The sequence below is a fragment of the Anopheles aquasalis genome, chromosome 3 (genome assembly GCF_943734665.1).
Source record: "Anopheles aquasalis chromosome 3, idAnoAquaMG_Q_19, whole genome shotgun sequence".
NCBI lineage: Eukaryota > Metazoa > Arthropoda > Insecta > Diptera > Culicidae > Anopheles > Anopheles aquasalis.
The window spans coordinates 44,964,064-44,989,063 of record NC_064878.1 but is presented as its reverse complement, the minus strand read 5'-3'; the positions used below and the strand labels follow the sequence as shown (position 1 = coordinate 44,989,063).

At 47.7% G+C, this 25,000-nt stretch overlaps 1 protein-coding gene across 3 annotated transcripts in view; it reads left to right on the top strand.

The window, feature by feature from the left end:
* The window catches only part of LOC126577266 (protein ECT2), a 62,557-nt gene that overhangs the window by 27,088 nt on the left and 10,469 nt on the right, over positions 1 to 25,000 (top strand). For 2 of the 3 annotated variants that reach the window (XM_050238755.1, XM_050238757.1), the window contains exons 2-3: positions 16,807 to 17,068; positions 23,498 to 23,633. In XM_050238755.1, coding sequence (XP_050094712.1) covers positions 16,807 to 17,068; positions 23,498 to 23,633 — 398 coding nt within the window. The remainder of the gene's footprint in view (positions 1 to 16,806; positions 17,069 to 23,497; positions 23,634 to 25,000) is intronic. The other variant, XM_050238756.1, reaches the window with a different exon arrangement.

The window sequence follows — 25,000 nt, the reverse complement described above, 5'->3', positions numbered from 1 at the left end:
CTTGACATTTTCAAATATTTACGTTTAATGCTTTTGTGCTTTGTGCTGCGGCGTGCGACGTAAAGCGTTTGTTTGCTTCTTTGCTGGGAAATGGTTGTAACATGTTCGGGGCTACTACCAACGATGCGTAGAGCAAACATGGTAAGGAGTGAATGTTAACTTGATTCGATAAAATTGTAACTGTTTGAAGGGCTGTGATGTTGAAAAGCGCATGTAATTTTCAAAAGATGGCTTGTTTAAACTTGAATGCAAATTACGGTACACATTTGATTTTCTCTTATTTTAAAACAATTCATATTAATAGAGAAACAAAACGGAATGGTGTTACGTTAGCAAATAGGAAACGCAATCGCTATCGATACTTATTTTAAAAATTGAATAAATAAAAAATTGTTGATCTGGTAACTTTTCCTCAGGCAGGATCCTAAAACATGATTTTCTGTGAAGACCTTTTTTTGTGTATGGAGATTGTATGGAGACGACGATAAACGGTTGATTTGGATTTTTTTTTTTTTAGTTGATATCTTACGGACGGAGCCGTATATATTAGAAAGATAGAGGAAGATAGAGTATAAACAGTAGTGGGAACAGGCATTTCCTCCTTTGATTTGGATTTGTTTTTTGTGCTTGGAAAATCAAATTAGTGTAAATAAACCATGGAAAAACGCTCTCTGATGACTTTTAATCCAAATTAGGAGTGTTTTAATGATATCGAATTCCTTCAAATAAGCAGTTTGGTATGGTTCTGCTATAATCTGAATGAAATTGCCTTAAAGTAAAAAGAAAATGAAGAACTGTTTGCGGATTCGGAAGAAAAGGAATCACTGATATGATTCATCCAACAATATGATTCAGGCAACAACAAAAATCTGAGAAAAAATATAAATGCTTCACCAACTGACAATGCTATTGGCTGGTGAGAAAAGAGATTTCCCTACGAACAAATATCCATTTCAACCTTCAACACCATGATGCTCCATCCGTACAAAACCGTTCTCACGTCCCGTGATGGCCAACCGAAGAGTGCATTATATCCCTTTCGCCTTCTCCACTCAGCCACTTAACCATGGGAAGATTATATAATGTTCTGTTCGCACTTTCATTCCGCCTCCAGGGATCGCGAGTCAGTAGGTGCGTGAGAGTTGATCTCTTTGCTAACGATGTGTCTTTCCGTGATGCGCTTCTCTCTTGACCAATGAAATGTGCTTGAGTGTAGCACACGAGCAGAATAGTGCCTTCCACAGTTCACACACATACCTTCCGCCTCACAGGGTCATAATCCATGCTGTGGACCATTCGACCGACCACTTGACCTCCAGTGGCTCCGGTGGCGCCGTTACCCAAGCACACATTCCTCTCTTCCGGGCGGGACTGGCCATCAAAGTAATGCTCTGCTGCATTCTGCGCAGCATGTGCAGCAGCTCAGCGTTGACGCTGACCACCGCAAACGATGCTAGAGAGCCGAGAGAGCGCGGTGTCGATGTTATGAAAATTAATATGCTTTAAATGAAATTTCATTCGCTTGTAGCACTACCACCACCAGCAGCAGCGAGCTCGAGCTGCTTGACTACTTGTGTAAACGTTCCGAGCAAACATGGGTGTAGCAGGTCCGGGAATGATAAAAGGACACACAGCGAAAGAGAGAAAGAGAGCAGACTGATAAACTCAGAAAATAGTGCAAACACGCCGCCGCCATCTTGTATGGATGATGATGATGAGGAAATGGTTGGTAATGAAAATATGAAACCTTTTAACGGTGCCCTTCAACACACTGTACCTCCATTTCCTTCGTGGACTTTGAGGTCGCGTCGTCGTCGTCGGTGGCGATTTTCCAGCTGCAACTCCCCCGTTCTCGGAGTGCATTAAGCTAAGAGGCAATTTTCATCAAGTGTACTGCTGAATGGCCCGAAGGCGAACACGTTGTCACAGAAGCTTCATTCACCAGGTTTACACTGGTTGGTGTGTGTGGTTGTGCAGGGCTTGTTGGTTAAATCTAATCTGTGGCCGTCTGTGGCCGTCTGTGGCTGCTTGCTGCTGCATGGACCAATTGCTGGGCCTCTTCCTTCGAAGATGCAAAGACACCTTCGCGTCTCCTTCCCCGGGGCGAGGTTTATCTCTCAGCATTGACACCTCACTATGCTCCCCCGGTGGTGGTGGTGATGGTCGTCTCGCCGGTTAAATGCCGCATGGCCTATTGGCAATCCGTTGGAATGCAGATCCTCTGGTCGTTCCCTCTGCTCTCACTCTCTTGCTGGTTAGGTTAGGTGAGTAACGTGCTCTCCATTCCGTAGCCAGGGAATGTCGCGAGGGGTGAGGTTCGGATGTGTTAACACACTGGTCACAACATATAGACTCACCGTCCCCGGTCCGGACGGTAGGTCCGGTCTAACTCCTTTGGGCCGCTCCGATACTCCGGTGGTGCGTTAGTTGTGTGCATTGGTTGGAAATTAATTTATATTAGTCTTCGCCAATTTCATAAGTTCCAATCCTGGGTCTGGTCAGCGTGTGTGCGAGGAGCGTCGTGTGCGCTCGTGTGCGTGCTTGTGTCTCTCTGGTTTGCTGGTAAATTCCACTGCAGTGCGGTGGGCAATGTTGAACGAACCCTCTGCCCTGGAATGCCACGCACGACCTGGAATGACGAGGTGTTTTGGAGAAGGGGGAGAGGGAGAGGGAGCGAGAGAGTGAGGTCGACGGCGACGGCGACGGCGACGGTGGCTCTTGTTCAATGGGGACAGGACATGCGGACGTATTATGACAACACGTACATGCACTAAACAATCCATTATCGGGATTTTCCTTCATCATTCACATTGTTTGTGGTTGTTCGGTTCGATTAAACTCCCTGCGCTGGACAAACATAACACCCTTCCACCCCATCCCCCTGGTATGTAGGGCTCGTCCTGGTCGTCCTGCTTCTGGCCTCGTCCGCATCATCGTATCGAAGGTAAATCAATATCGGAGGCAACCGACCGAGCTAACAAGTCTGCTTCTCTCGCGCCCCGACCCTCCCTACCCTACCCTACAGCTACGCCCGGGTAAACTACTCCGGACTCCGGGACCAGACTACTGCTTCACTTTCTGACTTCTTCCGACGTCTTCAACTGCATCGATGAACCGCATCGATTTAATTGCAATTCCAATGTACGGCTCCCGAGCGAGACCGAGCTGCTTTCGAGGAGGTGTACGGACGTGTGTGACGTGCCGGGGATATCCAAACCGATGTGGAGGATTATTACGATCGCAATAGGAGCTGCTGCTGCGGCTACTGAGGTCGCCAAATTGGAGAACTCAAGCCACCCGGCCCCCTAAACCGCATTCGGTCAAATGTTTAGATAAGGAACAGAATCAGTGCGAGGCGAAGGAGAGAGAGAGAGAGCTGCTGGCCAGGTGGCAGAGATCGTATGTTTAATTGGATGATTAGAGTGTAGAGAGAGAGAGAGAGCGCTTTGCTTCCATGTGCCTTTAAGTACCTGACTTAGGGCAGCACCGCACCGTTGACTGATAAGCTTCTGCAGAATCTACTTGGTTCGATTTTTCAGCTCTCCCTCCCCCGGGTGTGGTTCCAATTAATTTGGGGGACCATTTTGCATTTAAGCCAATCACAATGAATCAACAATGAGGGAGGGGACGTTTTGAGTGTGAGCGATCGATCTGGGAAGGGGGCAGACTACAAGGCACGTAATCCAATGTGCTTTGATTGTGAAATTACGTAAATTGTCTCCAAAAATGTCCTTCCACAGAAGTCGTCACTTGAATCGACTTTACATTCTTATCTCATGAACCATCCTTTCATTACAAATCTGGCATACCGGTGGTATGCCTGTAAAAGGACATGTTGTCTTGCTGGACCACCGCTCTTGCTGTGTATTAGTTTAGGAACATATGAGTTCACTCGGATCCTGTGAGTTCGTGCCATGGTTCTTGATAAAGTATTGCCGACGTCCACAGTTCGGACCACACCCTCCGTCCGAACAGACCATACCGTGCGTTACCGCCTGCTCGTCCCTGAAAGTGCTCTGATTTGTTGTAGCTGCTACGTACAGCAGTCTCGCCTCGTCTGCCGGCTGTTGGTGGCTAAATTATTGACATGAACACGACTGTACGAGCGAGCTGTGGTAAGCGCCACCAGGATATCCGTGGTAGTGCGTTAATGGACATTAGTGGACGCTGGTTTTTGTTCGCCAGCCAGCTCACGTTCGGAAGTCAAACACGGTGATGATGCTGCTGCTGCTGCTGTAGCACTAACAGTACTACCCACAGCTACCAGGGCACCCTCGGTGTGCTAATGAACGACAACTAGTGATAATTAGACATTGAGGACAAATCAGCGGACCGGTGTGAAACCCCGGGGGAATGATCGTTATGTGAGGCAGGGTGGGTGGCTGGTAGGCTAGTAGTCACCTAGTGGAGCTCCCACAGACCATTTGGCGGCTAGGTCCAGCCTATCACACGGCGTAGTGCGAGCACGTGTCCGTTTCACTGGGCGCTGGTGGATAAAGGGGCAAAACCAGGATGAGCGTTCGCTTCTATTTAGTTTATTTTGCTGGTAGAAAGACGGGGCAGCAGCGCGCACTAGCCATTAGGATGCGGCATCAGCAGCCAGAGCGATGGTGGAAGTAGCCGTGGGAAGTGTCTCCGTTTTCTGCGGTTTTGCGGTTGAGGCTCGTTGTCATTTAGGTGGTGGCGGCAGTGGTTGCCCTTCGATGTCGTTACACCGGTCCGATTGGTCGCGTATTTTTCTTCGTATTCCCGCAATTAGCTCTATTAGCTACCCGTAATGAGCCTAACGGGAATTATTAACACTGGATGAAATTATTTTATTTTATTCAAATGGTTTTTTATATGATTTGTTTTCACAACCAAAGTGAATTGTGTGTTAAGTTGGTGGCTTCTTAAATTTGCCAATTCGTGGCTTATTCAATTATTTTTCTTTCAATTTCACTGTTATAATCAATGTTGATGGCCTCGACACCAGAATTGGTGTTAATAAAAAGATTAAAAATATTAAAAAAGTATTGAAATTGAACAAATCTAATATCTCAATTATTAGTCATTAATACAGTAAAGTAATAAAAACATTATTGTTCTCGTCCAAATCTCGTTTGTTAAATAATTTACTACATGTTGGATTCTCAAATCCACCGCCCACAACTAATCGCTAAAGCAGCACATCAACTTGCGTCAACTAGAAACTATTTCAAAACAAACTGACGTCAGGGTACGGGGCACGTTGGCACAAACGTGCGAATTGTGCGGAAAAAAACGGAATGCCTGCCGAACTGCGGAGTGACACTCTCTGGGCGCGTCGTTTTTTAACAGAGATTTATGTGATTGGAACTAAACGAAATCACCGAAATGAAGCGCAACAAAACACTGGCTGTCGGGGGAGAGGGGGGGGGGGGGGCGTCGGAAGGTCGGGTGGTGAGTTGATAGAAACAAAGGCTGCCTGGAACGGGAGGCGATCGAGAGGAGAGGGGTCATATTAATAAGCATAAATTGCTGTCGCATCACATTTACCGTGCCTCAAGTGTTTGCAGCGCAGTACGAAGTCCGCTCGTCTCGCTCGTCTCGCTCGTCTCGCTCGCGTTTTTCGTTGCCTGATCTCCTCTCTGTGTCTCGGTGCCTGGTGCTGCGGGGCTGAGGAGGTCATTTGTCACGCGAATACTCTACTTCCCTTTCGGCGGGGTCTGTCCGTGTCCGTGTGTTGTTTGGCGTATCACTCGAAAGAGCTTCATCCGGTGGTGTTTCCTTTCAAACGACGCCCATGTCTATGCTGCTGCGGCATGTGCATAGACCCTGAGTCCCCCTGGTTGTCTCTTGGGTGATAATGACGAAGGAGACGACGATGCTAAAGATGATAAAGTGGCGGAATCTCCGGACGGACAGACAAACGGACGGAACCGGGTTCAGTCTCTCAGAAGGCTACACGATCAACGATGGCCTCGCATAGTCGCATTAAAATGGCGTACGGTACAGTGACACGGCCGCCGGGTCCAAAAAGGGTATCTAATAAGCTCGCTGTGTTCACCCAGACTAAAAGGAGTTTATAGTGGAGCGGTACTAGCTAGTAGTAGGTACGGCAAAGAGTAGTAGTTGCGCGCACGGCCACTAACAAAACAACATGATCTTTGCTTCCCTTTTTTTCGGACTGGGAGACAGAGAGCGCCTTCGTGGTTGTGGTGGTGATATGCTGAAAGCCTTTCGGAGGGGTGGTTCCACAGGTCTCTGTGCCCGGTGCGGGACTAGAATATCCAATAGTTTCGCCGCCTCGGCGTCACCAGCGCAACTGGCGGCGACCTGGCGTCACGGGCGCTCACGGTACGTGGCGATAAATTACCGGGTGTTTTTCCTTCCCGGTGGTCGGTCAGTCGGTCACCGTTGTTGGCACGCTCGGAGAAGTCTTGGCTGCTACAGAAAACGCGCAATGTTTGTCTCTTCGTCGCTGGTCACCGAGGTTCTGATATCGTCTTCTACTTCGAATGGTAGACGGCTGTATGTGTGGGTGTGGTGGGGGTAGAGGTGGTGATGCTGGCAAAATGGATGCGACCTTTCGGAGGCCATCTCATGGAGGCGTATGTGTTTTCCTTCAGTGGGCTGCAAGGTACCTTTGGATTCGGCAAAAAGAGAAAGAGGCCATCGCCGGTTGGATGGAGGCGCCTTGAAGTTACCGGACTGCTACTGGACTCCAAACAGGTCACGGCTAAAGGCCGTGGCCGTACGATATCGATTGGTGTGTATCGGCACCATAACCTCTCTTTCCCTCACTCGCTCTCTCAGTTGTTCATCCCATGATCCTCCGCTGGTGCTGAATCGGAACTTTGGCTGCTTTCTTGGCATTCTCGAAACATTATTGATCCTGAGGAGCGGAGCGGAACGGAGAGGAGCATCGCATTGGTTATGCGATGGTGGTAACAGCTGATGGCGAAAGGTTTTCTCATAAATTCTCGGTCACAACACACACTACACCGAGGGCGACGGGGCCAGTCCACTCGATTACTACACCTAGTGTGCGTTCCCCCACTAATCGCCATTTTGCCAATGTCATTAGAGTGGTGTGGGGTGGCTCTGTGCGTCGTGGAGGTCTTTTTGTGGGATGGCGTGTGGTGTCTCAGCTCATCGAATCGAATCTTCGGGGACCAGGACCACTAACGCCCATTTGGCAACTGCATAAGTCATGGTTTTCGGTGACCGTCTCGGCACGGCTTGGCTGGTGTACTGGTGCTATTGCTGAGTTGATTATGAATGCTATGCAGCACCGCACTCCACCAATGAGCTCCGGAGAGCAGCTGTTGTGGAGTCAATTGAACAAGTCGGTATCGTCCGATTGCGTTCGCTTTTTGTCACTGTCGCTTTTATCTAGTGGTTTGGTGGTGCTGTTTTCCTAATTTTGGTCACATTGTTGGTGTGTAATGGTTTGGTTTTTTTTTCGTAATGTTCACACGAATCTCACAGAGCGTTGGTGGTCGATTTTCAATTAACTGTCTAAACATGTTTTGCTGTCAAGGAGATTTGCGATGCGACGACGAAGCACCGGTTCGTGACAGTTTGTTTTGCTTATTTGGAATGTATTGAAGAGTCTGATTGCAACTCAAGCCAACGATTACGCTCATTGCATCGGCAAACGTTAGCTTTTTCGCTTCTGCATCGCTTCCGTCCGAGCTTTTCTAGCCGGTGGCGAATGTAAGGAGCATATATCATCGTTAAGAGTATGCCAACCAGCGCCGATATGATATTCAATTTCACTAGAGCTACCGCCTGGGGAGCGCATCGCACAGGTCCCAGAGCGGTGAAGAGAAACATCAGGAAGCTGGTACTCGACTCGCAGCAGCTAAGCTCAACGCCGGTCGGTCTGATGGTGCTGATGTTTTGGGCTGATGAGGGTGCTTGAATGTGACGTTCGCTAACGATGGATGGCACCATGCATCGCGTGGATGCTGTGTGTTGCTGTGACAGAACCGGCAAAGATTACCGCGCGATGATGTTCTATTTTCCATTTCAAGGCAAATCCCTGTCGGAAACAGGAGCTGCTGCTCGTTCAATCATCTTACTTACTTACTATGTTCCGCAAACGAGTACGGCAGTGGAAAGTATTTTAGTTTAATTTATTTACTTTAGCTTCCATAGTTTATCCCAAGAGGAGCGCTCCGCTGGTACTTCTCTGTTGTTGCAACGCATTTATTGCAAAGTTTGTGGGATTTCTGAGTGAGCTGCTTGGTCTGCGGTCTCTTGCGATGCCGTGTAGATATGAACCATTTCAAAGACACGTTGTTAGTCGGTGGCATATTATTACGGTAGGTGGAGAATTGGTGGTGGGAACACTTGTTGCAAACGGCGGGCCACTGTTGTTTATACAGAATGTAGCGAACGACAAGCGGCGGGTATCGCGTCATGTAGTGGAGTGAGTACTAAACGAAACTTGACTAGATGGCAAAATCTCTATCTAATTACGGTTTCGTAAATGGAAGGAAGGTTGTCGCGGTATACAAATAGTTTTAGAGGATACTGTCGTCGGACCAGTGGGGCATCTCTTGTTGAACGGTGGCCATTCTTGCACTCCTCAAGTATGATACGAGAGCTTGGGAGCATTATCCAATCTGTAGCTTATGAATGAATTGGTAGTTGACGCATCGTTTATCGTGCTTCTTGCGGGTGTTGTTTGATTTGATTAGATTAGATTTAGTTACTACTACTATCTACTTACCTTTAGTTTGATATATAAATATGTTTAATCCATGAGAATGTTTTTGCTATCTTTTGTCAACTTATCGTTCTCTGTCGATTGTCCATTATTTCTTTTGAATACTACTTTAGGTTCTTGCAGCTTTAAAAGCTTTACTATTTCCTTTTTGGTCTATTTCAAAATGTGTATTGCAATGTTCAAAACATTTATGATATAGCAATTATTGCAAATATATATTTGTATGATTCGTATTTTAATTCTAGCAATATATAAATACATAGTGATTCTGCTTCCTTGGTTATGGCCCCTGGTCTGTTTCGTTTCATATTTTGGCATTATTTGAATCTATCTTGATTAGTTTAGTTTTATATAATAGTTTAGTTATTACGATTCTACAAACAAACCAACATTTCAGTCCGGAAATGGTCCACTCATTGCTGAAGTGCTGCATGCTGAAGGTCATATTTCTCCTTAATTTAACGTTTTCACTTCCGAGCCCGAGCCCTCCGTTGACGACTTTACCCATCAACAAACTAAAGAAAAAAATAATGTCCTCACAATGTTTGATCCCATTTACACCATCAATTCTCCAGCCCACTAAACAACCAACAGGAAACACACCGCCTGACCTTCTAGAAACAACGATGTCGTTGCCTAACCATCACCGCGCTTTGTGACCGTATTGACCTTCTCTGACCACTGACGAATGTGTGCGGATGTGATGATGTTGCAGAATCATGCACATCACACTATCACCGACAGGCGGCAGCCAGTCGTCGATTGGGTCGTCACTAGGAGCGGAATTGGAGAGCATGGATCAAGGATCTGTTGAGCTTCTGCTGGTGTCATGTCCGTCGTTTTTATCGAACGTTTGTTAGTGTTTTTTGTTGTTGTTGCCCTTGTCTTGATCTTATCGGTAATTCATGTGTAGCGCTGTGTTCCGCCAACACTTAATATCTGCCACATATCGTAGATCAACCGGAATACCCAATCGCTGCTGCTGCTCGAGTTCGAAGAAAGACTGGACAACTCAATCAATTAATCACACACTGGTCTGATGGATGGACGATAGCTGCGGAATGGCTTCGGCCAACTCTTCTCTTTTATTTCTCATACAAGTCCATCAAGTTATGCGGAGGAAGGTGCAGGATGCCACAATGGAAATCTTTCCCCCAGATTTTCCTTCTGTTTTCTCTCACTTTTTGGCAAATTGTTTCATCACTAAGGAAACTTTTTGCTACAAGAATGCAGGTTACTCCATACATCTTTACTGGTCGCTCCCGAGATAAATGGAGTTCAGCCGCAAATGAATGCGATAAAAGGCAAAAGAGTCGTAATAAAGTTTATCATTCATGAACTGGCGTGCCAACATTCGCCGTTTTTCCTTCTACAACACCGTAACAACCGGATGGAGGTCGAAAGAGGAGTCGTTCAAGGTTATGTTGTTGTTGTTTTTGTTGTTGCCAAAGGATGCAAAGCGATGGGCGCCATTTCCTTCGCTCTGGTTTATGCGGGCACATGGTGCGGTAATTGGGAAAGGGAGAGTCCTCTATGCGCTAGTGTGCCCCGCCACACCGGCAGCAGTAATATTAGTGGTGCTAGTGGCAGCTTTTAGGTGTTTTGTGGCCCGTGTTGTTATGCTCGCTGGGCTCTTGGAACATCCAACATCAAGTTAAGAATGCCGCATACTCTATTGACCATCATCATGCAGAGCCCTCTTCTTTGGCTTCACAGAAGAGAACGGCTTTCCGAAACAGCCGCCCTGCCTTGGTCCACAGGAACGGCTGACCTGGAAAACCTGGCTCTGCGTGAATTCTGTGCAGCATAACGGTCGCCCAGTTTAGAGCTGAGCGGTGCTGCGCCCCGTGAGTGGTGGCGGGCGGAAGAGAGAGAATCCGGGAAAACCAAGATTTGTTGTTTTGCTGGCGTGTCTGGCCACCACTTCCCCTTCCCACTTTTGGGCCCAGCCCCCGTCACTAGCCATTGGGGTTTTCGCGGGTGCGATCAGTGAGAGCGCACCGTGGTCGAGCGCCAGAATAAACAAGAAAACCTCGGGCCTCGGACTAAATCGGCACCGGGAGTGGCAGCGCAGGATTCTAGTGCTGGTGCTGCTGGTGCTGGATCATGGGATAGAGCCGCGTTTGTTTACCGTCAGGTCCCGGCAAGCCATGTTGCGGTGGGGATAAATATATATATATACATTTCAAACACCCGTACGTCTCGGACTCGGAGCCCCCTGTCATTGTGGTTTCCTGATCTGCTGCCAGCGATAGTGCTGTGAGTTCTTTCGCACTATCATCCTTCCTTCCTTCCGGTCATGGTCCTGGTCCTGGTCCTGGTCGGTCGAATGCCGAATTGAGGAATAATTGATGTTTGTTTTTCCGTCTGATAAGCAACGGAATCCTTCGGGCGCCCCCTCGGTGGTGATGGTGGCCCCTTGGTGGCCGGAGAAGAATTCAGATGCTGGCATGAAGTTACAGCCGGCCAATAAACTGTGTGTCGGCGATGCCCGCCTGGGGCAATGGTGGTGGTAAGATAATCTTCAATATTAGATCGACTTGTGATTAATCCATGAGTGACCGAGGCAGGGTCCCGGAGAAAATCACGGTTTTATCAGGAGAAATCAGGAAAGATCCTTGTAAGATGATCCCGTTTACAAGGATAACAACTGTTGGAAAATTTCAACAATACGCGTTGATGTGTTAAATGTTATCTAAAAAGCTCCTTATAAATTCCCGACAAAACAGATACCAAAGAGAACGGCTTCGAAGCTCACCAACAGCGTTTTGTTTTCGTAAATAAAATGCAAGCCAGCAAAACAGTTCCCTTTTTGGGGGCGGGCATGCCGATTTTATTACCCCCGCAGATTTACGTGATGAATGACTAAAGAGAGAGAGAGACTCGCTCGCTCGCTCGCTCGGCGAGTGAAAGACCTAAGAAAAGCGAGTGCGAAAGAGTGCGTCCGGCCCGGAGCGCTTCATCAAGACAAGCATAATTGATGGTGTAGTAGCACCTCGGTGTTTCGGTGCTTTCGGTGCGCCCAATGGCTGCTGCCACTGACACTCCTAGCTCCGGTATAATTCGTTGGCCAAAAAAGCCGCAAATCTTGCACCGCTCGCTTCCTCTTCTCCCTGAGTGGCTGGGTGTCTGGTGCTGCGCTACTATCAGTCGATTAACGATGGCTGATTTCCTTCCTTTTCGTGGGAAAATGATGCTCATCATTAATCGCGCCTCGTCTGTCTAGCGGCGCCCGTCCGTCCGTCCGCACAAATGTACATTGAGAGATATCGGGATTTGCTGGCGCGCGCGCGCCCGCGAGTTTCGTCTGATGGTATTATGAAGCAATGATGACGTTGATGGTGATGGCAGCGACCACACTGCCACACTGTGATGGCGCTCTGTTACTGTGGCTTCCGAATTCAGGATTCGAAGCGCGCCAATGATCGCCCTCAGCAGCATCACCTTACTCCATTCTCCTGATCCGAATTGGTAGTTGTGCGTTACTGATCAATGATCAGTGATGCGGGCTTCTCATCCAACGGTAACTTGCGAACAATTTTCGATAGCTTTTCGTCTGACTTCGCTTGTGGCTGTGGCCAGCTTTGTTGGTGTTGTGAAGCCCTTGGGCGGTGCTACTACGTCGGAATCCCCACCGGTGTGATAAGCCAACCACCACCGAGGTACTACCATCGATGGAGCCAACCATCAGACTATCTTAATCACACAGAACACTCAATCCAGATCCAGAGCGTGGTTGGTGGTGCTGCTCTCGTTCTCGGTTTGTGGGGGTGAGTCTCTCTCGCTCGAGGGTTTGGGTTGTGCGCACCAGCATCACTGTGTCACGGTCGTGTTGGCTCCATCAATGGCTTGCGATGAGGCATAGCCCTATTAATTATGCTGGTATTATTGTGCGCTTCATCATCCTTAGTTATGAAGCATCGAAGCGCCGGCTATTCGACTAGATAGACGACGCGGCGGAATAGTAACGGAAAAACAATTTTCATCCTTCATAGCCCCGGCCACTCATTCATCATGGAGCGCGCTCGCGGTACCGCTGTCTGTTGGTTGTGACCCCGTGATAAATTGTGTACACTGAATATGCGTGTGTGCGCTCTGTCCTTTGAAGGAATGTATCCTTCAGACATTGTTTTTCTGATTCCTTTTATTTTGACGAACGATCGATCGATCGCGACTCATCTCCTGCTTCCCAAGAGAGGAAGAGAGTGTCCTAGACTGTTGTCATCATTGTGACTCCCATCATAAATCATCATTTAATAGCTCAATTAATTATGTATCACGGTGAGCACAGTGGCGCGACCGGTGTGTTGTGCATCGATTTCTCATCGTTGTTCGGTGATTCTCGAACAAAATATAATACAGAAAAACACATCTTGCGGGTTTAATGGCTTCGTGGTGATAGGTATTTGAAGCTGGTTGTTTATTTTTGTCTGTATGGTTTGTTTTTTTTTTTAATGAAATCCTTAACGGAAAAAGGGTTTAATATTTTCTTGATCGTCTGTGAAAGAGCTTCAGGCCATAAGAAGTTTAGCTAAAGCGTTTTTCCTTCTTTACCTGCTGGTTTCTGGGGAGGGTGTTTTGTAAAATTTAATTTTCTCACATAAAACGCCACATCCTTGTGTAACCCAGGAACACTAGGAGTTGCCCATGTTTCACACCTGAATCGAGGTGCGGCTTTTTGTGGGATCCGTTCCAGCCCGTTAAACCGTTCGAGGGGTCCACATTTTACGGCCAACCGTTGTGTTTTGATTCAAATATCTAATTTATGAGGTAATTTATTCCTACACAACAAACGGTTTTACAACGAACATACCGCCACAAGGCAAAGAGGTGTGGTTGGCGATCCGCCGGGTTCGCTTTGTTGGCCCGAAGCGAATGGTGGTGGACGGACGATGGCGATGTAACGGGGGCAGATTGCTCTAGAAATATTGGGATCCTGTTATCACAGGCGCGCCTCGGTGATGTGCTTCTCTCTGAGCGCATTTGTTGATGTTTTGCAATCCAGCAGACGGGAGCCGGCCTCTGTGTAACCGCAGGCCAGACAGGTCGGTTCCTTTAATGTCGGTCTTTCCTCGAGGGATACGCGACTGCTTTTGATGCACGAAATCATGGAACCCCAAGTGTGCTAATCACGGTTGTGTGTGGTGTGTTTGCGTGCGGAGGCCCAAGTGTGGCTAAACAATTTGTTGCGTGTAAGAAAGCATTAAGTGCAGCAACGTATTAACACGAGGAATGCCGTGATGTGAATCGCTTGAAGTTTAAATATTCGTTGTCTAACATGAGTTGCTTATGGAATGGAAATGTTTTTTTTGTGGTAAACAAGTATGCTTCAACAGCATTAACACTGTTTGAGCCTGAATTGCTAACGATTCACTGATTTAAACATCGAAAGCGCTTGAGATTTCGTTAGAATTTAAACATGATTCATGGCACTACTGACTTATAGAAAAGTTTTGATGTAATTTTGATATGATCTTATTTTAAATCACTATAATGTCGTGATCAGAGACAAACGTGTTTGTAGGTCAATAAATTCCCTTTAATGCTACTTGCATCATACATTTATCAACATGTTCAGTAAATATTGAATACCATTTGCAGGAAAGCTATCAAGAAAAAGTCCCAAATATTTGAAGAAAAAAAGATAGATGCTATTTCTACCATCCTTAATCGTTCATTGCGCTCGATACTAAACAATGTGCTGGAAGGACTGGACAGGAGCAGTGGCTCTGGCCACGCTGATTACCATTATTACCACTAAATACCGCTTTACAACTGTTTTGTGCGGATTGTAATGGTATCGCCATGGCCGCTTTCGCTCCGGATTTATTCACGGAAGCGTGAACCCGGGATTTCGCGTCCGCATGACATTTTAATCCGATGGAAACTCCGCAGCACGGCATCGACTTCATTGGAGGACGAGGGTGTGCACCGAAATCACCGAAGGAGAGTATCCTTTCAACGCGGCGCGAGGATGCGAAACAACGTTAAGTGAGCTGCTACGGTTGGCCAGCGCGATAGCATATCAGCAAAGCAGGTCCGCATCGTCCACTTCAACAGTGAAAGCGTTGATCGTGGCAGCGCTGTTGTTGTGACGGTTCCTATGGGAAAGGCGAACAAAGACAGGACCGGCTATATCCCGCCACTGCCCGAGCTTCGCGGTATCTAACGTCAGTGCCCGGTTGGTGCTGTTGATTGAACGCACAATTTGTGTAATCGGATTTAGATCAGAATCGAATTAATTGAATGTCCGGCCTTAATAATCCGGCCGGCAGCCCGAATGAGCGACCAGTGGACGCCGATCTCCCGACCACTTCGGCTTTACGGTCCGCACCGCGCTCTGATCGATGGCGAGGCGTGGATCGTGCCCGCTTTTTTGGGGAGGATGAGTCGTTGGTGGCCATGAGAAGTTGAAAACTGTTTACAACCGTAATGCGTTACAGGACCCCTCCTCCGGTGATGCAACTAATAGATTCAACCTTCTCGTATCGGCTTTACTGTCGGTGGATCTTTGTTTTTCGTTTGCTTTACCAGATTGGAAGGCTGGGCGGCTGGTTGGTTGATGGTTGGCCAGAAATCGAGCTTCATCGTATCGTCAGCGCACGGTTGCCGGATAAGCAGAAGCTTAAAAGTTTGTTGGGCGGTCGGGGTTGATTGGGTTCGTTGGTGCAGGGTGTTGTGCGAGAATACGACTTAGTTTGGTTGAACCATACGGTTAAGAGATTAGTTTCCGCTAAATTTGGCTTGCCGTTCGATTTTGGCTTTTGCTAGCTGATAAGCCGGGGTTCGGGAGCATTTCTATGTTGCATAGAAGATTCATCACACGTTGCTATGGCCCTGGAATTGGGAGAGAGTTTCCCGGAAACACATGCCATCGATTTCCCTCATTTCGAATTTCTCCAACTATTGTTGTCGGCTGAAGATGTACAAAATAACATTTTAAAATACATGAAGCAAGTCAGTACACGATGCTAATGTCGGTGTAGCGTTTAACGCGTTTGAAATGATTGTTTCTTGTTTAATGCCCTTTCGGCGCCCTTTTGTTTCCACGCTTTCCTTCTCGTGTTCTAGCATTGTCAGCAGCAGTTTTTAACTTGCTGCCAGAGGCTGTGAATGCGTTTGAGGTGACTTGTCTATTCATTTGGAAAATGAACGCTAAAACACCACAAAATTTTCCCGCCTGTTCCACCATTGTGGTGCCGCCAAAAGCAGCGAAGCAATCATTCCGCAGTCATAATGCGATAATTATAATTAATGGTGGCGGGAATTGCCTCTTCCGAAGCGACAGTAACCGCCTCGGAAGCGGTGAATGTGCTGCCGGGCCAAAGTTTAACCCGATTCCCTCTCGTTTCGTCCTCTGGGCCAAGTTGGGCCCCGCGGGATCGGCCCATTTCGTGTCACTTTCTTGCACTGTGCTCGAGCTCTTCCAAGGCGAGACGACTATCAATCATTCATTATATCATTTTGGGGGTCGCTTACGTACGCGCTTCGTACCCCTGTCGCTGCCAGCAAGCAAGAGTGTCATAAATGGCGATCTATTTCGCGGCCTAAATACTGGCCCACCCACCTAAACCAACGGATTCTTTTCACCATCCGCGAGCGCCGCGTGCGTTGCTGAAATCTTTTAGGCAATTTTCATCGGGAAATCAGCCAGCATTTCTCCCCTTTCCTCCGCTTCGCATTTTGTGGAATACTCTGGTTTGATAACAATTCGAGCAGGCGTGCTAAGAGAGCGAGAGAGAGAGGGAGAGTGAGAGCTCGCGAAAGCGATTGTAATTAATGAGGTCTTTCGCGTTTCACGCGTTACTTTTATATCCTTTCGGCCACCATCTTCCTGTGCGTCCTGTGCAGCCATGCCCCGCTCCAGACGGAGCTGGATTCCATCCGGTTGGTTGGAACGAACTCCCGCCACGCTCCTGATGGATGGAGAACTTTCTCTTATCTTGCAGAGCGCGTCTGCTGAGGGAGCGCCAGTTGGCGAAACATTAGCACACCACCTTCCTTCCTCACCATTCTCACATCCTCCCCTCGTTCGGCGTAGTCTCGTCCCTCACCATCTCACCATCTTCTAACCACGCCACACTGGCTTCCGCTTCATCTCCTTTCAGCAGCGATGTCGATATCATCGGCAACATCATCGACACCGGAAATGACTCGGATATGCCTGGTGGGACCGGTTGCGCAAGATGCAGCCTCGGTGGCGGCCGCCCAAGCCCTCAACCTACCGTTCGTGACCTCCGAAACCGGAGCGGAGTACCTCGAGCCAGACGATGACGACGGCGGCGCCAGTGGCGATGGCTTCAACACGGTGTTTGTCGTGAACGACTTCGAGGGCCCGATTTACGATGCGATCTTTCGCGCCAAGAAAAGGTAAGGAGAACGGAACGGTGCGCACCTCGTTGGAAACCGGGCTGCTGGCGGTTGGTGGCGCCCAATACCCCGTCGATACGGGCCCCGGCGAGCCGTCAGTGAGCAGCGGCAGCGGCAGCGGGCACATTAACGACAGCGACTGCTTCTTGTAGCGAGAGTTTATTAAAGTCGCACCACAGCTTCCAGCTTCCGGTGTAACAGTAGCAGAAGTAGTCCGTTTGCTGCGGTCAGACAGACGAGCAATTAAGATTGTATCGTTGGCCAGCTGGTTCGCCGGCATCTTAAGGCGACGGTAAATGGTGTCAATTCCACTTCGATGTAGAGTTTTCGTTGAATTGCGCGGCGTCGTTTCGTTTTAGCGATGGCCTCTTACATTGCTTGACGTTCTTCGGTAATGTGCAATTTGTGAATTAAACCAAATTAAGATAGGGACACGTGTAATTTCAATTCCAGAGCTAATAGAGTTTAATGGTTGCGTTAACCCAAGTCAACAACAAAATCGTACAATGGTCTGTAAAACGGTTTATGATGACTCCAGGATGGGCTCGATGTAAGATAAAGTATTCATTTCTAAATGGACTCCTTGCTGGCTGATGTTAGCTCTAGGTGTGCTCCATCTATAGCAAGCACATCTTGGTATGAACTAGAAATGAAAAGCTTTTCATGCTTACTACATCCAGCAGAAAGCGTTGAGTAACAGTTTTAAACGCTAAAAATGGCGTTCTGTAGCCTTCAGCAACAGCGAATGAAGGTGAACTCGTTAGAAACGATTTAAGTTTGTTCCATCACCACGAGAGAAACGGCTGCCATTTTCCCGTGTTGTGTTGCTACAGTTTTTCCTTACAAATGTTCGCCGCTTTACAGACTTTTTACTTACCACGATCGCTTCAAAGAGCATCCTATACCGTACAGCGTTTGTTTTCAAACGCTCGTTCCAGTACAGTAAGTCTGGTGTTCGTTCCGGAAGAAAGTTTAATTTTAATGGAGCTCCATTTCTCCCTTGCTCCGTTTAGAGCGCCAAACCGCGCTTGTATGGTTTTCTAGCAGTGTACGATGCTAGTGCTAGAATGCTGATCCGGAATGCGAAATTCACTTCGCTTCCGACCCATCCTCTTCTCGGATCTAGTGTTTTTTTTCGTAAATTTGATCGAGATCCGTGGGCGCGTACCCGGTGATTGAATTTGTCACGGACGATAACATCGGGATTTGTGTAACGGCATGCGAGAATCGTTGCAGTGACTGGAGTGAGCGGAGAGAGAGAGAGAGAGAAAGAGTAACTAAACGGTGCGAAGGGAGGAGGTGATAAATGAAACGGATATGAAGGACGCGAGTAAATTTTAATGCCGTTCGCCGACTAGCTATCAATATTTAGTGTGTTTGCCCGGGTCCATTTTTGCATACACCACAGAGGGGAAGGATGTTTGCAGCGCGGGACTGTGATCGACACATAAAGGCGACCTGACAGTTGGTGGCCATCGGAATAGGTAGGTGGCGGAAGGGGAACGCTCGTTAGCTGTACGGGAACAACGGTGCACGCACGCACGGCAGTGGCTATATGAATATTATAGTCGTTTTGCATAGCTCTCTAGAGCACTCAAACCTTGCAGAAGAAGCGATAGAGATGGGCAACTTCCGGTGGGCTGGGAGGTGTGTGGATCGGGAGAGGGTTGTTCAACTGAATTATCTAGTGTAAAACACCGAGCCACTCCTCTTACTCCTTCCCGCTTTCCGGTCTCTAGTGTTGGAATATGTTGCGCTTTGGGTGCTGAGTGGAATTTTATGTAGCATAAAATTGTTGGCAAAGTAATTGAATAGCTCTAAAAACACACACATGCACCGAGAGAGTGATTTCATGCAGATTGAACTGGCGCAACGGATCGCAAGTGGAAAATTTATGAAATGTTTCATCGAAATTGCGATGGCAGCGATTCATTTAGCGTAGCGGCGCCCGCATTTTCTTTGCCCTCTGGAGTTGCGCTACGCCCACCGCTACGATGTGTTTGATGTGATCGTGTCTGCTTTACGATTGAGTCATGGTGAAGTTGACAATGCAGTGCACGCGTAACCGAGATAATTTTCGGTAATTTACTGCACATTAAGCATCAAACGCACGGGGGTGGAAGAGTGGAAGCATGCAATCGACTGGAAGGGCGTAGTAAACGCCATCAACATACTTGCGTTGTTTAAACGATCGATAAATTTTATCGCTGGAAAACATACGCTCGTTTCCAGCTGAACTCCACGGGGGCGGCGGCCGTATATGTTTGCGTTGTTATGCGCCGCACAATAAAGCGATCGATTGGACACTTGCGGCGGTGCTCATAAAACCAGCGAGAGCAGAGAGAGAGAGAGAGCCATTGATTAATATTATTATTATTGTGTGGTAGCTTCACGCGCAGAGAACGTGGTGCCAGTGGTACCGCGAAATGCGTGAAATGTTATGCCCGAAGATCAAAAGCATTAGACCGTTTGCGTTTGCACTGATCTCCCCGTGTGGGAGTTTGAGGGGGCGTACTGTTTTCTGCTGTTTTTTTCGTTGGAATTCGTTTTTGGCTATCGGTTTTGTTCCACAAAACGAGACTGTCCAATCACTGAGTAGATCATGTTATTTGTACGGGGAACATTTAGCATTGAAATAATTCATCAATTACTTTCTGCGTATTGGCAAAGTATTGAAGCTTCAAGATTAGTACCAATTTAATTGTTCGATAAACCAAATTGCATCTGAAGGTTTGTCAATGTTATAAAGAACGGGCCAATAGTGAGTAATAACAATCACTGAGTCAGCGTAATCGTCAGGGAAAACAAGGAAAGTCCACGTGCCGTTCTGTCAATGGCGAGCTTTTAAGAAAACTTAACCGTGAAGGAGCGCTTCTTATCTCAAGAGCACCAGCAAGCGACGGGTTATAAAGATTGGCCCAAATGGCTTCAGTTGATGACTGGCATCCCTGTTTTAATTCCACTAACGTCAGAAATGCAATTCCGATTCCGAGGAAACGATCTAATGCCGGCGTCGGTTGTTGAAACGATTTGGCCGGGATAAACAATTAATTTTATTTGGCTCCATAAACCACACAACAGTCCAGAACAGTCTCGGTTTTGCGAATCTGTTGCGCGACGAGGAAAAAACCATAATCTACACTTACGGACGGACAAGTGCCCTGGTGTCTGGTGCCTGGTGCAGAAGTGAAGTGCCAGCTCGCTCGAGTGATCAATCTTATGGCTTCTCCTTTCGCTAGCCTATCTTACGTTTCAACCGCCCGTGTAATTGACTCACTTTTGTTCTATATAAAAGCTCGAATGCCATCTGGCATGTGCATCGGTATCAGTGCTCCGCTGCTGTGGGGGCTCCAGAGGTTATGCTCTCCCGGTGAAGAAGAAGAAGAAGTATCAAATAGAAGTAGCAGCAGCAGCAGCAGCAGCAGTAGCAGAAAGCACTGGAATTGATTTTGATGTGATTTCAATCTGCTACAGGATCAATTATCTTGGGCTTTATCGAGTTGAGCTCGGTTTGTGAGTCGGTTTCAACTTTTGCGCTCATCCTCCTCCCGAAAAAGACCACCACCAACAGAACTGTGTGCTGCTGTGTGGAAGCAGCAGTAGCAGTAGCGTAGTGTTTTCCGCTAACCCTAGAACATGAGTTGGTGTGGCATCAACGGATCATGCGGTATAGCGTAGCTTGAGCTTGAGAGTTGCTTAAAACCGAAGCCATATCTTCATTTTCTTCAACGGTGATTCCCTCGCCATGTCTATGTGTTAGGTCATTTAAAGCGCACTTTGTTGCCAGGCAGTAGGTGAAGAGGTTAAAAATGAGCAGATGGTTTTATTTTTGTTCGGTATTTTGTTCATAGCAACCAAGCCATTGGTAAGGTTGAGCGCATGGTACCGTCCAAGCTCTTGGGTTACCCATGGCGCGCGTGGTTGCTTTGAAATTGGAAACCTTCTTCTTGACTTCCACTCCAAACCGCTGAAACATCTCCTGTGAGCACCGGTAGCATGCAACGATGGGTCCTTGGTGAAGCCATTAGAATGCACCCAAAGTGACCTACACTATTACCAACGTAGAAATGTGTGTGGTTTTTCGTTGCCTGTCGTTGGCCACTACGAGTATATCGAAACAGGAGGAAGGAACCACACGGTGCTGGGAAACCTCTTGACCAAATGGTTTTCGCATCTCATGAGGAAAAAGGTGAACATGTGAAACACCTTTATCCTTTACCTGGATCGTTTCCGGTACGATGCACTAACCCAGAATACTTCCCGTTCGTTTTCTTTCTCTCGTGTTTGACTAGTGGTTTGCTTTAAGTTCAGCTACTACTTCTTGCTGGACATGCATGCAGCGTTTCCAATCCGATCCGATCCACTTAAACAACGGACCGAAGGAGAAGGGCTCATTGGCTTTTTTTTTACCCGCCCTGGCCGATAAATCGATTTCCGTTTTCAACGGAATCATCACCGCGCACGTTGGTACATTTTATGGAACAACTTCGTTTTCTCCATCTGTTCCCCATCGGCCCTGGCCGAGGCCGAGAAGATGCTGAAAGGAAGTAAAAAGAACGGAACCAGCAAGGAAACAATTTTCCAACCCATTTTCTCTGTTTTATCATTCTTTTCCTATCTTGCATCCGATGAGGGACGAGCGGCCAGGACTGAAGTGTGCAGCAGTGCCGAGGAGAGGCCAGTCGTTCGCCCCCTGCCCATCTTAAAAGGATTGCGCTGAGGGAATAGTGTTTTTTTCCATCTCTGACCCGTTCCTTGGTCATCATTATGTGTCGAGGTTGGTAGGCGGGGGTCGGAAATTGTGAAAATGGTGTGCTGAGTGAAATAATGACAATATAGCGATAGTTCTTCACTGTTTGTGTGTATGTGCGTGTTGGGGTGGTGGCTGTATGCTCTTCGACAAACCAACGACTAGAGACTACCCCCCCCCCCCCCCCCCCCCACTCCCCGGAGCCTGTCAGCTCAGCAAGACGATGTTGCTCGTTGGCGAATCATCATAGTTTTTTAATTATCCCTAAGCCCCTGGTTGTCTACCTTCTCTTTCTCTCTCTCTCTCTCTCTCTCTCTGTATCTGGTGCAAAACCACAAGAAAGTTGTCTGGGTTTTTGCCACACAGCTCATTAGTGCGGCATGCTATAGGTGAATATAGCTTTCTAGGGTGCTTCGGCGTCGTCTCCTGGATAGAGATCTCACCTATTGGGGCACCTAGAGAGTCCCACCAAGTCTTTTCTCCAGTTCCGGTGAAAATTAATAGAATCCTACTATCCACACTCGTCCTGAACCAGCTGTTCATCTCTTTGTCACAAACCGAACTGCTAGTTTCCTGTTCGACTTTCTAGCAATGGTTTTAAAAGCAGAACCTGTTGGGAGAGACGTGTTTTCCCATAATACTTAATTAATCTGATTTTGATTGCGTTTCCGGATGGTCGGTGGAATCGCACCTTCGGTACCTGTTGTGTTGCTGATTAATTATCCGCTTTACACCCGTACCGCAACAGGCTACCGTCCTTAACAATGAACAGCTAGCTAGCTTGTGTCTTGTGGTTTTACTCTGACAACATGGCGGGCTACGTATAGATAAGCAGCATCACCTTAAGCTCAAGCGAAAAGCGGTTCAGGCTGCCAAACTTGAACCACATTGCGAGAATACTTTTTCTTTGTTTTAGTAGCCTTCATTTTCCACAACTTTCCGCGGTCTTTTGTAGCAAGCAGAGTGTTCGAAAGCCATTGGTATAGAACAAACCACACAGGGCGACGAGATCAACGAGCAAAGCAGGGCATGGGGTCTACTTTTTGTGGCTCTTTCTCTCGAAAGGATTGTTCAAAAGGCCCCGGAATAAAGTGAAGAAGAAAAAAACCGACCCGGGGAGCATTCGATGAAGATGTTGCCCGATTATTTGGCTAGTGGAGAAAATGAAGCAATAGAATGAAGAAGAATCAGAGAATCGCCGAAAGCGTCTTACCGTTAGCTGCAAGCGTTGCTGCTGCGAGCAAAGACGGCAAAAGCGTGTTGGGATAAATGAATGGGGAGCAAAAAGTTGAACTAATATTTGATTTTAATGAAGATGCTACTACTGCGCTACTGCTCTGCTGGCTGGCCGTCGCTGAAAGGTTTGCACCAATTTGCGGCTTGGATTTTTCTCGTGGTTTTCGTGGTTTCACCTCATGCTTGCTTGGTCGCTAGAGTTTTGCTGTCTGCATCCCGGGTGGGGCCCTGATTTGGAGCGGACAGAATCAGCACCTGATTGTGGTGGCATTATGGCCTGTTGGCGGGTACCCGAGGGCAAATAGTTGCTGACGATAGTGGTAGTGTATTCTCGATGGTAGCACGCGCGAGTAGCCGAATCTCGGTGCTTAGAATAATATAATTAGTGTTTTCTAACAGCTTTTTGTTTGGTTTTCTTTCTTTCTTTTTTATCTCTTTTGCAGAATCCTGGGGCCACCGGCATTACAGCAGGCTGTAAAAAGCAAGGAAGGTCTGGTGGCGAAGAACCGCCCCGTCTACAATTACTGCATGCGTGGTGTCATTTCCTGTTTCACGGGAATTCGGAAAAAGGACGAGCTGGTAAGGGACATCGTGCTTGCTATAGTTATTGCCACTGACCTCTCGCATTCCGAGCTGACTGGGCACGTAAGGGATAATATGGAATTTGGCAGGAGAATGCTGAGATAATAAGCAAAAAAAGGAAAGAAAAAACGAGAGTGAAAAAAAAGGAATGTCCGAAAAACGTCCTGAAGCTGCGTGAAATAATTTTATTTCCGACGCTCGCTCTTTGTGGCCACTGATAAACTCACTGATGAAGAAAGAGGTTTCATTAGCTCGTGCTGCTGCTGCTGTGTTTGATTAGCCACATTTGTGTGGTTCACGGGTCGATTCTCGGTACACGGAGAAAGGGCTTCCAGAGGCAGAGAAACGGGGATGGAAAGAGCAATTACCCTTCAGCGTTATTGAATTTAGATGTTCGGTATCACGCTGGGGTCACGCCGATGGATGCTGCCCTCTTCCCCTTTTTGCGGCATTACGAATCATCCTCATCAGGAACCTCTTCAACCCTTCGCTGCTTGAGGAACCGTCCCTTGTGGCGAAGGGGCAAAGGACACCAAATTTGAATAATTTCCTTTATTCATCACAGTCTTGACCACCAACGTGGTCCGACGCGTCACTCATCTGATGGTGCAGATGCCGTGATCTCTCAAGGGCTGGTACACAGAACCGGCACACAATCAATATGATGCTGCTGCTGCTTCTGCTGTGGCGAGTGTTGCTACTGGTGGGTGTTGGGAACGGTGGAGTAGGCACTGCTGGTAAATTGATTCCTGCTCCGATTATTAATCAGCTCGGGCAAAAGTTCGAGGGTGAAAACGTGACATTCACGACTGGCAACCAGGAGACGGCGAACCAGGAGGCGAACCAGGACCGGATAAATGGGATGACACAGGAGAGCGATGGCAAGAACCCTGCCAAAGCCAAAGAGAGCAAGATGTTTCGCGCTCGCAATGATCGAGCAAGGATCGATAAAGACGTCATTAGTGAAATTGATTATGACTTTGGCCTTTGCTCCGGTTGCCGGTTGCCCCCGGAAGTGCGCTCAACCTTTGGCGTCCAGGCGATTACATCCACCCGACCCGGGTTGCCGCTGAGATCCCCCGGCTCTCTGTGGCAATTCAAAGGTGTTACGAGATTGGAGCCGTTCCCTTGGTTCCTTGACGCATCCTTTCACTCGTGGCTGGTGGCCCGGTTGCTAGTGCGATGGTCGATTTCGTTTCGCTTCTCAGGTCACGTGTTAGCAGCAATGGCCTTATCATTACCGGGACTTGTTACATGGCTTTGGGTTTGGCATGAAGAAGCGATGGCGTGATTGAACGAAGCGGTTGACCAGTCCTTGGTAACCATGTCGTGATTTTGCTGGTGGTCGCCACCGTTTGGTTATG